The sequence below is a fragment of the Simochromis diagramma genome, unplaced genomic scaffold (genome assembly GCF_900408965.1).
Source record: "Simochromis diagramma unplaced genomic scaffold, fSimDia1.1 OVJJ01000026.1, whole genome shotgun sequence".
NCBI lineage: Eukaryota > Metazoa > Chordata > Actinopteri > Cichliformes > Cichlidae > Simochromis > Simochromis diagramma.
Window position 1 is genome coordinate 9010121 of NW_024386985.1, and position 11952 is coordinate 9022072.

The 11952-nt window shown below is 39.4% G+C and overlaps 1 protein-coding gene across 2 annotated transcripts; it reads left to right on the plus strand.

Moving 5' to 3' along the window:
* The first annotated feature begins 204 nt into the window (after positions 1-204).
* LOC120738902 (histamine H3 receptor) lies at positions 205-5671 on the plus strand. Of its 2 annotated transcripts, none has more exons than XM_040040475.1 (3): positions 205-1878; positions 2386-2552; positions 4652-5671. In XM_040040475.1, the coding sequence occupies exons 1-3, from the start codon at positions 1602-1604 to the stop codon at positions 5507-5509; spliced, it is 1302 nt and encodes a 433-aa protein (XP_039896409.1). In that variant the 5' UTR covers positions 205-1601; the 3' UTR covers positions 5510-5671. The 2 variants fall into 2 exon arrangements, with proteins under 2 accessions (XP_039896409.1, XP_039896410.1); XM_040040476.1 differs by having other exon boundaries at positions 1767-2305.
* The last annotated feature ends 6281 nt before the right edge of the window (positions 5672-11952 follow it).

The following is an 11952-nucleotide window of genomic DNA, read 5'->3' on the forward strand; positions in this document are numbered from 1 at the left end:
TGAGTTGATGATTGTAATTTTTATACAATGTTGTAATTTGTTTTTCAACAATTTTTTGATTAATGTTTTGTTTCCTTTACAATATTATACTTTAATGTATAATATTGTAAAGGAAACAAAACATCAATCAAAAAATTGCTCTCTTTTTTATTCGGGCTACTTACATTTATTTTGGGCTACCAAAAACTGAAGAGTCCCTGCCCGAAGGGCTACCAGGGATTTTGAAATTTTGAGAGCCCTGTTAAGTAATGGTGTATAGCAAAAGATGCAGGATGTTAATTTTTCTTTAGGCTTTCCAACCTTACTTCAAGAGTATCACATATATTATTAAAGAGAAAAAGGATCACAAACTCAGAGTAATGACATTATCCAATAAAAACAAATGCACTTATAAAAACAAGAGTGATTATTTGATAACAGAAGATATTGTTTTCCCCCTTTATGTGATATTTTGGGACTCGTTAAGAACAATCTCATCCCCAGTATCAGAAGGCTGACAGCTCATTTCAGAAAACAAACGGATTTTTCCGTTTGTGCCCGTATTTGTGTTCTGATATTAGTCTGGGTACCCTGTGTTTAATAAGAGGGGTTATTTGCATAGCTAAGTCAGTAGTAATTTTAGATAATTACGTAATTTCTTCGCGAAATAAAGGGATGGGGGGGATAATATGGTAATTCACACTGGACATTGGCCTCTGAGTCACGGAACTTGTTGCTTTGTGTAAATATCTGCTGGCTGACTTATTGCGATATCCTGTTGCATAAAGCTCAGATCGTTTCATCTCAGCCTGCTTCATGCGCCTGGAGCACTTCAGCTTTTGATTGCAGACATGAGCCTTTGATCAGCTGTTGGGTGGGCAAAAAAAAAAGCAAATCGTCCAAAATAGCAAGCATCGTCTGAAAAAGGCCGGAATTTGTTTTGTTTTCAAAATAAAAGTTTAAGAATTCGTCACATCTGTTGGAAAACATACAAGAAGGACGTTTTATAGAGAATTTTATATTTTAATCCGACAGTCAACAATAATATTGTTATGTCTTAAAGAGGGTGTTAAAAGGGGCAATTGTTTTAAATGCCTTGTTATTTAGGTTGCTCATTAAGCTGCATGCTGGCTGTCATTTTTATATTTTCTGCCGACGGCAGAACATCAAATGTAACTTGTCACATTAAATGTGCATCTTGAAAACAGATTTAGAAAACACCGATGCGCCTTGTTCGTCTTGAAACCTTACAGGACTGGTTTTATTTTGAAAAACATCCGGATTAAGTACTTTATCTCACATCTGGTCAGTACTGACGTTGTTAACAAAACCAACGGTGCGCTCCGCAGTATCAGCACATCCAGCATCAGCTGAGATTGTAGATGACAGAGTCCAGAAAGGAGAGAGGACCCAGAGGAACAATAATCATTATTAGTATTACTATTACAGAGAGTTCTTAACTCGTGTCTGTAGCTCGGAGACTTATTCTAGTGTTTTAAGAAATGGAAGATTTGGGAAAAGTCTTCAACGATTCACAGGTCTTCGTGTTTAACTTGTCTTCATGAAGTGGAGCGGGACGTTTAGGCGCGTTTTTGGACTTCTCCGGTGTTTCTGTGCGTGCGATGAAAAAACCCTACAATGATTTTGGCAGTCAATTAATTATGGGCGCGCACATCCTGGAGTCCAACTCCAGCGGCAACTTGACGCCTGCGGTGTCGGAAGCTGGGGCTGTCCTGCCGGGCTACCTGGTGGTGATCTTATCGGTACTTATGGTGACTCTGGTTGTCGTTGTTGTGGCAGGGAACGCACTGGTCATCATGGCTTTTATTGTGGACAAAACCCTGAGAAATCAAAGCAACTACTTCTTTTTGAACCTTGCTATATCCGATTTTCTAGTGGGTAAGTTCTCCTTCTTTGTCACTTTATCCGTTCGTGTTGTCTGAGTCCATTCTTATGAATGAAACCCTTTTTTTGCGCGCGCCCCAAGCACATTGTAATTTTCCCACACTGTAATTAGCGTCTAACTATTGATTAGCGGCGAGTTCATGATGACCTTTACATCCCTTTTGCGTTATTCACATGTTAAATTACAACGGACTACTCCGCGTAATTGTGGCATGCCTCCGTTTTATTGAAGAGCACTCACGTCCCTCTTATAGTGAAAGCTCCTCTTATCTACAGCTTTAGTTAAATTATACCCTTGTCATTAATGAAAGAGACATATTAGATTGTTCTTGTTCCTACAATGTCACAGGTTTCCTGGAACTGCGTCTTGTCGCTAATTTTCTGCCGCATGTAATGCATCTTACACCCAGAAACTGTGAAGGTATGGGAAAGTGTGAATATTGATGCTGGTGGCTGGTGAATCACCAATGTGATGTGTGTGTGTGTGTGTGTGTGTTCCAGGTGCCTTTTGCATCCCGGTGTACATCCCCTATAACCTGACCGGCAGGTGGATGCTGGGCAAAGGGCTCTGCAAAGTGTGGCTGGTCATGGATTACCTCCTTTGCTCAGCCTCTGTCTTCAACATTGTCCTTATTAGTTATGATCGCTTCCTGTCAGTCACAAGAGCGGTAAGTACAGTCTGTGTGGTAATGAGGCGCTCATTACCACACACACATACACACACGCTCATCAAATTCACATAGGCGACCACATTTAGGTCCAAAATGTGTCACTCCCTGAAATAGCTTGTAGTGTGCTTAGAATCATTTGTATTCACAGCTTCGTTCTTTCACCAGGGTATTGCTGTCAAGTGAGTGCTTTGTTCATCAGCTTAGCCAAAATATTATCAGTGCAAAAATTAGCCCTGGCTCAACAGTCAAATAAACTATATATTCCATCACACAGCTCAGTTTTCTCATCACTTTTCAGATTTATCCTGTGAAAACAGCTGCAGAATGTCTTCTCTGGATCTCCAGGGGGTTAAATAACAGTCAATATGTCACAGTGATGTCACTGGGGTCATCATGGTTTTGTGATTGGGTTTTTGTTTTTTGTTTTTTTAGGTTTTTTTCAGGGGGTGTAAGAAGCAGGGTGAGTCAGAGATGTGTTAGCGTGCATGAGTAGGCACTAATGCTCACTCTTAAAGCTAGAAGTAAAAGGAAAGTTCACCCTAAAATCAAATTTTTACAGCCTGTTGTGACAGTTACGTTGGTGTGAGCCGCTCAGTTTTGGTGATAGTAGCTATACAGAATCTGCCTTCTGTTGGAAAACAATGGAACTAAATGTGTAATTAAAAATATTATTAAAAATCAGTGACCAAAAAAACCCCACAAACATTGTGAGCAGTTTTATCGTTAGCTAAACGAAGCCTTGTTTTGCTGCTCATCATATCATGTTGTGTTATATTCAAGAGAAGGCAGGCAACTCTATAGGGATATCATACCAGTCTAGATGAATACAGGCAACTAACTAGTGAACTGTCCCTTTAACTCTTTCTCAAATAAAGACAACACGTAAAGATAACATTTGACGACTAAATGAAGAGATTTGATACTTCAGTATTTGTCATTAAAGTGTGGTTTGACGAATATTAGAACAGTTTCTGGATTTTTCAAACTCACTCACTTCTGATGCAAACACAGTCATTTTAATCTAAGCAGGCTTGAAATATGACAAAAACCTCTTAAGTATATTTCACAGTCTGCTGCTTTGATCTTTGATCATTCTTTTCAGTTTTTGGCAGTTTTTTCAGTTTTTCCCTACATTTTGTACAAGATGAGTAATTCTTCTGTTGCTCTAAAAGAGTCATTGACTTTAATCATGGGGGGAAAATAGCCAGTATTAGATATAAAAGCAAAAGAAATATTTGTAAAACCTAAATATTTCAATGTGAATATTTGTATCCTCTTGCAGTCTCTTATTTTTAATTTATTAAAACTGTTAACTTTCTGTCAACTGATACCAGATTTACAAAAAAGAAAATCTGGCTGATGATTGGTTCGACTGCCTATTGGTCAGTTTCTTCACATTCAGCCTGTAGGGTGCAGTATTTCTTTAATTTACAGTGGAAATAGGGAGTCTTGTGCTTTTGTAGTGAACACTTGAAACTGGGGCCATAATTATTTATGAGCATCTTGTATTGGATCTGTTTCACTACTGATTTTTTTTCCAGTTGCTCTTGAACCACAGACATGCTGGCAGCTTCACTTGCTTCACTTGACATATATCCAGCTGTTGAATCTGCAGAGAGACATTCTGATTGTGTGAGAAAAAGAAAAGATTGAGAAAACAACAACAACAACACCAAAGGGGAGAGCAGCAGATAGAGAAGCCCTGCAAAATGATAGCATTTAGACCGAGAGGAGGTGAAGTGAAAATGGAGTGAAAGCAAAGAGAATAAGCGACGGTGAGGGAGGGGTAGATCGGGAGAAACCAGATGTCTCTTTCATACTAGTGTTGCATCAGTGAATGTGGCTGTCAGCCTGACATTCCCCTTCTCTCTTTGGCTTCGGAGACACACCGTGGTATAAAAACTCCATGAGTGGGTTTTATTTACAGCATCTCTCTCCTGCTCCAAAGCCGCACAATGCAACAAGGGGTTCATTTGGGGAAGATACTCTGAGCAGCTGTGGGTGTTTGAAATGTAACGTGCAGTGTTATTATGATGCAGAGTTTCTGTTCACGGCACATCACTGTGAGTCATACTTGTGCCTCTCTTCTGACACAGGTTAAATACAGAGCTCAGAGGAACATGACCCACCAGGCTGTTTTCAAGATGGTGGCGGTGTGGGTGCTGGCCTTCCTCCTTTACGGCCCTGCCATCATCTTCTGGGAAACGATCGTCGGCTACAGCATTGTCCCGGCCCACGAGTGCTATGCTGAGTTTTATTTCACCTGGTACTTCCTGCTGAGTGCGTCTACCTTTGAGTTCTTCACCCCGTTTGTGTCGGTGGCCTTTTTCAACCTCAGCATCTATCTCAACATCCATCGCAGGAATAAGAGTGGGGCCGCCTGTGCTGAAGACAATGCCAAGCCTCAGAAGAACAATGAGAAGCATAAAGATGGAGCCGGCTGGTCCGTGTTTTTTGTCAAGACTCGGAAGGTGATGTCAAGCGAGCCTGTTGCGATCTCTGCGGTCATCGAAGATGACGACATCTTGTCTCCCTCCTCCAGCGGGGAGCCTAACGCCAGTCAGATATTAATGCAGCGAGAGAAGTTCTCTCCGCACAGAAAAAACTCCAGGTTGTTTCAGCACACGGCCTCCTGCATCGTGCCTGGCCGTAGGACACCGGGATCTCGGCTTTCCAGAGACAAAAAGATTGCTAAATCTTTAGCCATTATAGTCTGCATTTTTGGGATATGCTGGGCTCCGTACACTCTACTGATGATTATCCGTGCCGCCTGTAGCGGTAAATGTGTGGCGAACTACTGGTACGAGATTACCTTCTGGCTTCTGTGGCTGAACTCTGCCATCAACCCGTTCTTGTACCCTGTGTGCCACAGCAGCTTTCGAAGGGCTTTCTCAAAGATACTGTGCCCTAAAAGACAATCAGTTCAACCACAGATTGAAGTTCAGTCTTGTTAGATGAACTCAAATGAACTTGCATATTTTATGAATGGAGTAAATGTTGCTGAACACTGTAAAAAATCCATTTGATGTTCTTCTATAAAAAAAAATTTTAAAAAAAAGGCCAGTTTTCAAAAATTAGTTAAATGTTTGCATTTAAATGAGGATTGTAACATACCTGACAGCAATACGATGACACAACACAGCTGAAAATAGCACAACATAATATTCTTATGGGCAGAACAATAGACTCTTGTAGTACCATTGGATAAATCTGCCCACGATTAAACCACCTCTCAAAGCCAGTTTCAGATTTTTCTAATGTTGTGCTTGTTCATTTTAAAACCTTCACACATTCCCTCTAAGTAGGACATTAAGTTCTTTATGTGCAGAAGGCTGTGAAATGATGGCATATGCAGTCTTAAAGAAGGTAATTACCATAATTTAGTCTAAGATATCACATATATATGAGAACTACTGATCACCAGGTTGTTAAATTGTTTTCTGTCTGAGTGGAAGCATGACGCAGACAGAAATGACATCTTCACCCAGCATCCAATTTCATAGCGGCCGCCGTGAGAACATTTCAACTTCTATTTAGATTAAGCTGATGTGAAGCAAGAACTCAACGGTCTTTTGATGGTTTCAGAATATATCTGCACATGAAACCCTTTCATGTTACAGTTTCAAATATACAGCTGCAAGTTTGACTTTATGCTCACTTTATGCTCATGCCCCTAAAAACTATACAATGCAAATCATGCAGCGATAGACTCACAAATGCAGAGTCCTCCATGTTTAAAGCACCAGAAAAGAAGACAAGAGTGTGCTTACTGACCAATGAGTGTACTTTTATCAAAGTAATTCTAAATATTTTATAGTTTTAATCTTATGGCAAGGAAATCTACCTGACATCTGTCAAAATGTTAAGAAAATGTCAAAGCAAAATGTGAAGCACAATGAAAAGAGAGCTGATTTAAAACTTATGTACAATAAGATCAATGTCACGCCAGATGGCTGAGTTAATTATTTATTTCAAGGCTCGACTGGTTTACCTAAAGCTGTTTTCACACATGCAGTGCAGTCTTGAATTTTTGCCGAAAGGTACATGCAAGGACTTGCTTGTAAGACTCAGTGGAACATTAAACAGTTTTTCCTTGATGCAAAGCCTGCGTGATGTCTGACTGAGCTCATGTGCGAGCAGAAAAACGAATCGTCCAGCGAATTCACGATTCAGGGAATCATCGTGTTCTGCCTCCCTCTCGCTGAACCCAGACAGCTCGCCTGCCTTAACCAAACAAAGTATTTCCAGGAGTGAGAAAGAGTCTGACTGTCTCCTGTTGTGTTCTACAAAGGAGAAAGAACACTTTTGAATAATAATATGACCTGATTCTCCCAACATAGTGCAGACATGTGAAAACCGCATATTTGATTACTTTGTGTATTGGTTATGAATCTGTGCAGCTGTAAGTCAGATGAAAAAAATAAAATAAAATAAAAGAAGACTGCCAACAGGCTTTTTTCCACTGTATGTTATTGGTAAAATCTGGAGGAGTAGTTACATCTATAACCTACTTTGTTGTCAAGGGTTAGATGTGAACACTGCTTTTCTTCTGGTCTCTTACTGTTTTTCTTTTTTCCCCACATCAGCTTTGATATGAAACCTTTCTTTCATTCATCCAGAGTCTGTCTCTGGAGACAAAACATCCATCTCTCAGTTCCTGCAGCCCGAGTCACTCTTTTTATTTTTCAAAGAAAAGCCATCATCACTCCTGAGGGAAAAGCAAACTTTCTGGTGTCCAACTGAGACAACTTGTTCAGTCATGAGACTATTTTTCTCTTTTAATGGAGTCTTGCTATTTTGTCCACTCGGCACCTCTGTTTATTTCCTTCCATCTTTCTTCTTTTCTTTAATTCTCTCTGCTTTTTTCCTAAACAGGTCTGTAGGGTCAAACATATATTCCTTTAACTAGTTGCTGAAGATTTCTGTCTGTCATTTGTTGAAATCAGTCACAATGAAGGTGCAACACCGAAAACCTTGCTGCAATTGCTTCGATTGCTAGAATATCACCATAGCCGACTGGGGTTTCCATGTAAGACATGGACTTACCTGCAACACTCACCAAATGCAAAAAAACTCCAGGCGACCAAATCAATCTGCCAAAGACCACAGCAATTGGCATGGTTTTTGGTGTATTCAATTCAATTCTATTTATATAGCGCCAAATCACAACAAAAGGCGAAAGAATATATATATATATATATATATATATCTCTATATCTCTATCTATCTATATCTATATCTATCTATATATATATATATATATATATATATATATATATATAATATAATATATCATAATACCGGTACCGGTCCGTCAGTCGTTTGGTACCGGGCCGCGAGAGTTGAGGCTCAGGTGTGAAATGTATGGTTTTCAGGGTTATTTTGTTATCGTTTTGATCGTTAACTCGGTTTTCCTGGGTCTTTTCACGTGTGTTATGAATAAATCTTTTTTTTTTTGGCACCGGTACTAGTTTTATTTTGTTGTATTTATCCGCGACACATTAAAGGCCGGTCCGTGAAAAATATTGTCGGGCATAAACCGGTCCGTGGCGCAAAAAAGGTTGGAGACCACTGTCATAATACATAAAAGTAGTTAACAACGCATAACGGATAAAAATGTATCAACGCACACCAAATATTAGCTAGGTGGAAAAGCAAGATTAAATAAACAAGTCTTTAACCATGATTTAAACAATGGCATAGAGTCAGACGCCCGGATAGCAACAGGAAGATTGTTCCATAAGACTATGGAAAAAACAGAACAGTGAGTTCTTCTCTTAGTTTGTGCTCAAAATTGTAATTCTGCACAAAAAGCCTAGTGAATGAGGGCTGCGAATTCCATCACTTAACTGAAAGTCACCACTTAACACTAAATCCCTTATTTATGATTTCAGGTAGTCACTCCATTGACCTAACCTGACTACTGAAATTACTCTCATAAAACTATAGTTATTATTTGTACATTTTGTACTGAAGTATAATGGATTAAGCTGGAACCTTCAGAGCCTCTGTTTTCTGTTTCAGACTGAATGGTGTCAAGTGCCTCTTGGTACTTCCAGAAATGTCATACTACTTCTCTGAGTGTTTCACGATTGGTTAAAGGTTTATAATTGTTTCTGGCTCCTGTGAGATGGGATATGGTATGACAAATGTTAGCTGGTGTGAATGGGTGGAAAGCATTCTTGTCTTTTTATGTTGCTGGTAGCTGTTGTCTGTGTTTGATTCACGCCTGCCAAAAAAAAAGAAAAAAACTTTGAATAGAATAGAATAGAATTCAACTTTATTGTCATTGCACATGCACAGGTACAGGGCAACGAAATGCAGTTTGCATCCATCCAGAAGTGCTTTAGTGATATAGATATATTACAATATATATTAGCAATAATATAGATATGTGAGTATATTACAGAAATGGGTCTATTATGGTATGTTATAATGTACACGGTATGAAGTATGTTGTGAATATTCTATAACTATACTTTGCAGGAAAAAAGTGAGTTTTCTGTTTTGAAGATTGCTGTCAAGCTCTCATTTTATCTAGCAGCAAACACACAGCGTATGACAGAAGTGGCATTGACTTAAAATTTTTCACCACAGATGAACATGATCAAAATATATCCAGAAAACTCTCTGGGGGCTGCCAGAAATATAAAGGAAGTAACAGTATCGCTTTCCCCTGAGGGAGTAACATGGGACATTTTACTTAGGAGGAAAGACCCTTGGAGACTGTTTAGCCTTGAGGATACACACAGAATTTATTGCACTGAAAGAAGAATCTTTGGATGATGCTGTTTTGTATCTTTCTGCCGTGCCTTATCGGCAACAACAAATTTAATTTGATGTCCAAAAGGTCACACGAAAGTCATAGCCCTACAGAAGCAGCTGTATAAATCATACAGTTTGTTGCCGTTCTGCAACATCTCAGTTAAACTCTGGAACAGCTCACATGATTAAACTTCCTGTCTCTGCATCTTGTTTTGAATACAGCCCAAAGCATTAAGTGGCTTTAAAAAAAAGACCCTGCAGGAAAAAAAGCTGTTTCCTCTGGGGCAAACTGGATAAATAGATTGTGGTGGTGTTGTTTTCCCACTGACCCTATTTAATAATAGTCATTTAAATGCAGTGGTTACTGTGGGTGCATGGATACACATTTTGTGCCTGTGAAAACCACAGCTCAAGAGTGAAAATGCTTTTGCTAAACAGATCCAAAAAATCTGAGACCCATGAGGCACGACTGTCATCTGTGTGTCTCAGAATTGAAGAATAGAAACGGACTAGTCGAGGAGTACAAGAGACTTTTTCCCCTCGGCCAAAAACAGGAGTCAATTTGGAAGCATTTCATAAAAGGTCAGTCGAGAATGAGATGAATTGGCAGTGGTTTAGGTGACTTGCACAGAGACGCAGGTGGACTTGCAAATAGAAACCAAATTGCTCAGTGCCAGTGTTGACATCGTTTCTATGCGCTGTGGGAAGCCCAAGAACCAATGAAACAGCCTTTCAAAAAGAAAAATTGGAAGCAGTTGCCCTCCTTCTGGTTCATGTTGGGGTTGCTCTGGGATTCAAATATGGCGGCGGTAATTGTTAGTGAAACACATATCTGGTGAACAAAACAGATGAGATCCTTGGGGCTGAAGACAGAATGCAGACCCCTTCTTTTTTGTTTGTTTTGCTTTTGTTTGAGAGAAATGTGAGACGTGGGAGTGAAAAAACGGTGGCTGCTGTTAACCGGACAACATATGTTTGGTGGATGATAAGCTACATGCAAAACCAAGTCGTTTAAAGAATGTAAAAGAAACACGTCCTTTGAGTGTATTTCACTGACTCTGAATGCAGCCTCTAGCTGAGCTCGCTCTTTTGATTTCAAGTCACTATGAATATTTACAGTTAGAGCTGAGGAGTCTGTCCTGAAAGAACTGGTGGCTTATAGAAGCTACATTTGATGCTCTGTTGTCCAAGAAAGCGATTTAAAAATCAATTTAATTCAGGATATGAACACTGGCTGCAAGGAGATGATTTTCCATTAGTTTTTTACTGTATAGAGTACACTCTACCACAGTGAAGCCTGCCTGAGTAATGAAGAAAGAGCATCCTGTCTGACGCTGATGATGCTGATGACTCCTTAACGGGACTCACACAACATGGAATAATTGTTTATGGTGAAGATGTGGATAAAAGCATCCAGCGGCTCATGCTCATTGAGATCAATGGAAAAACAAGCATTTACTCTGCCAGAGCTCTTAATTAACCCACATGCCCTACACATGCTAATTGCTTTCAGGGAAACAATCTACAGATGGCTTTCACCACAAGAGTTCTATCAGCTATGCCTTAATTTCAGCACTGCATTAATATGTATCTGTTATGTTGCTAATTGCTGCCAGCCACTTGTCTATAGGATCAGCACTGTTGCTTTAAACTAAAATAAAACTTTAAAAACAGGTTCCTAAAAATCTGGTGGTATATGCATTCACAATGTTTACATGAAATAACCACCAGTGACCAATCATCCAATCACAGTTGCAGAAATCAGCAGTCCAAAAGCTTGGCAGAGAAGGTATGTTTTTAGAAAAATAGTTACAGCTGATGCTTGTCTGAGGTCACTTGGGAGGTCCTTGCAGAATTTTGGTGCAACAACAGCAAAGGTACAACCCTCTTTTGAAATAATCTTTGAACCTGGGATGATAAGGAGTGGTTTAGAAGCACTTTATGTTGGATTCTGTAATGCACCAGAGTCAGTATAAGGCTAACTCTGGAGTATTTTGACCTCTCCAATTTTCCCCTGAATTAGTAATCAGCATTTTATACAACTTTTAAGCCGACAAGAGATGATGATGATCGAGTATACACTGCATTGCATGGTTACATTTTAGATACAACAAAGGTGTGCATAACCGGATTATAATCCAGATCTAAAGGTGTAAAAAACTTTTTTAGGATATTATTCAAAGCTGGAAGTAAGATTATAATTTGGGATTTTAGAAAATCCCAAATGTTTTAAGGAACCTTGTAGAGCAGATTTACCAGTTGCATGGCTTTTCCTTGTCTGCTGTAATTAGTGACATCTTGTCAGCCTGAGGGGCAGCCAGTGAAAGGACACAGACAGGAAATGTCCCGCTTGTCCTCTTGTTGACACTGGGCAGTTTCATGGAAAAAACTGTCACAGGTCATGAGCCTTTTCTTAACAACATTTTCATTCATATTCCCACAACATTTAAACAAGACTCTGTAGGTATGCCAAGCAGTTAAAGGACTACCCTTTAGGAAAACGAAGGTCAACATGGAAATGTAAAAAACTGCAGTTTTTATAGTGACCACATGAAGCACCAAAGTCTAAAAAAGTGATATAGAATAGAATAGAATAGAATTCAACTTTATTGTCATTGCACATGCACAGGTA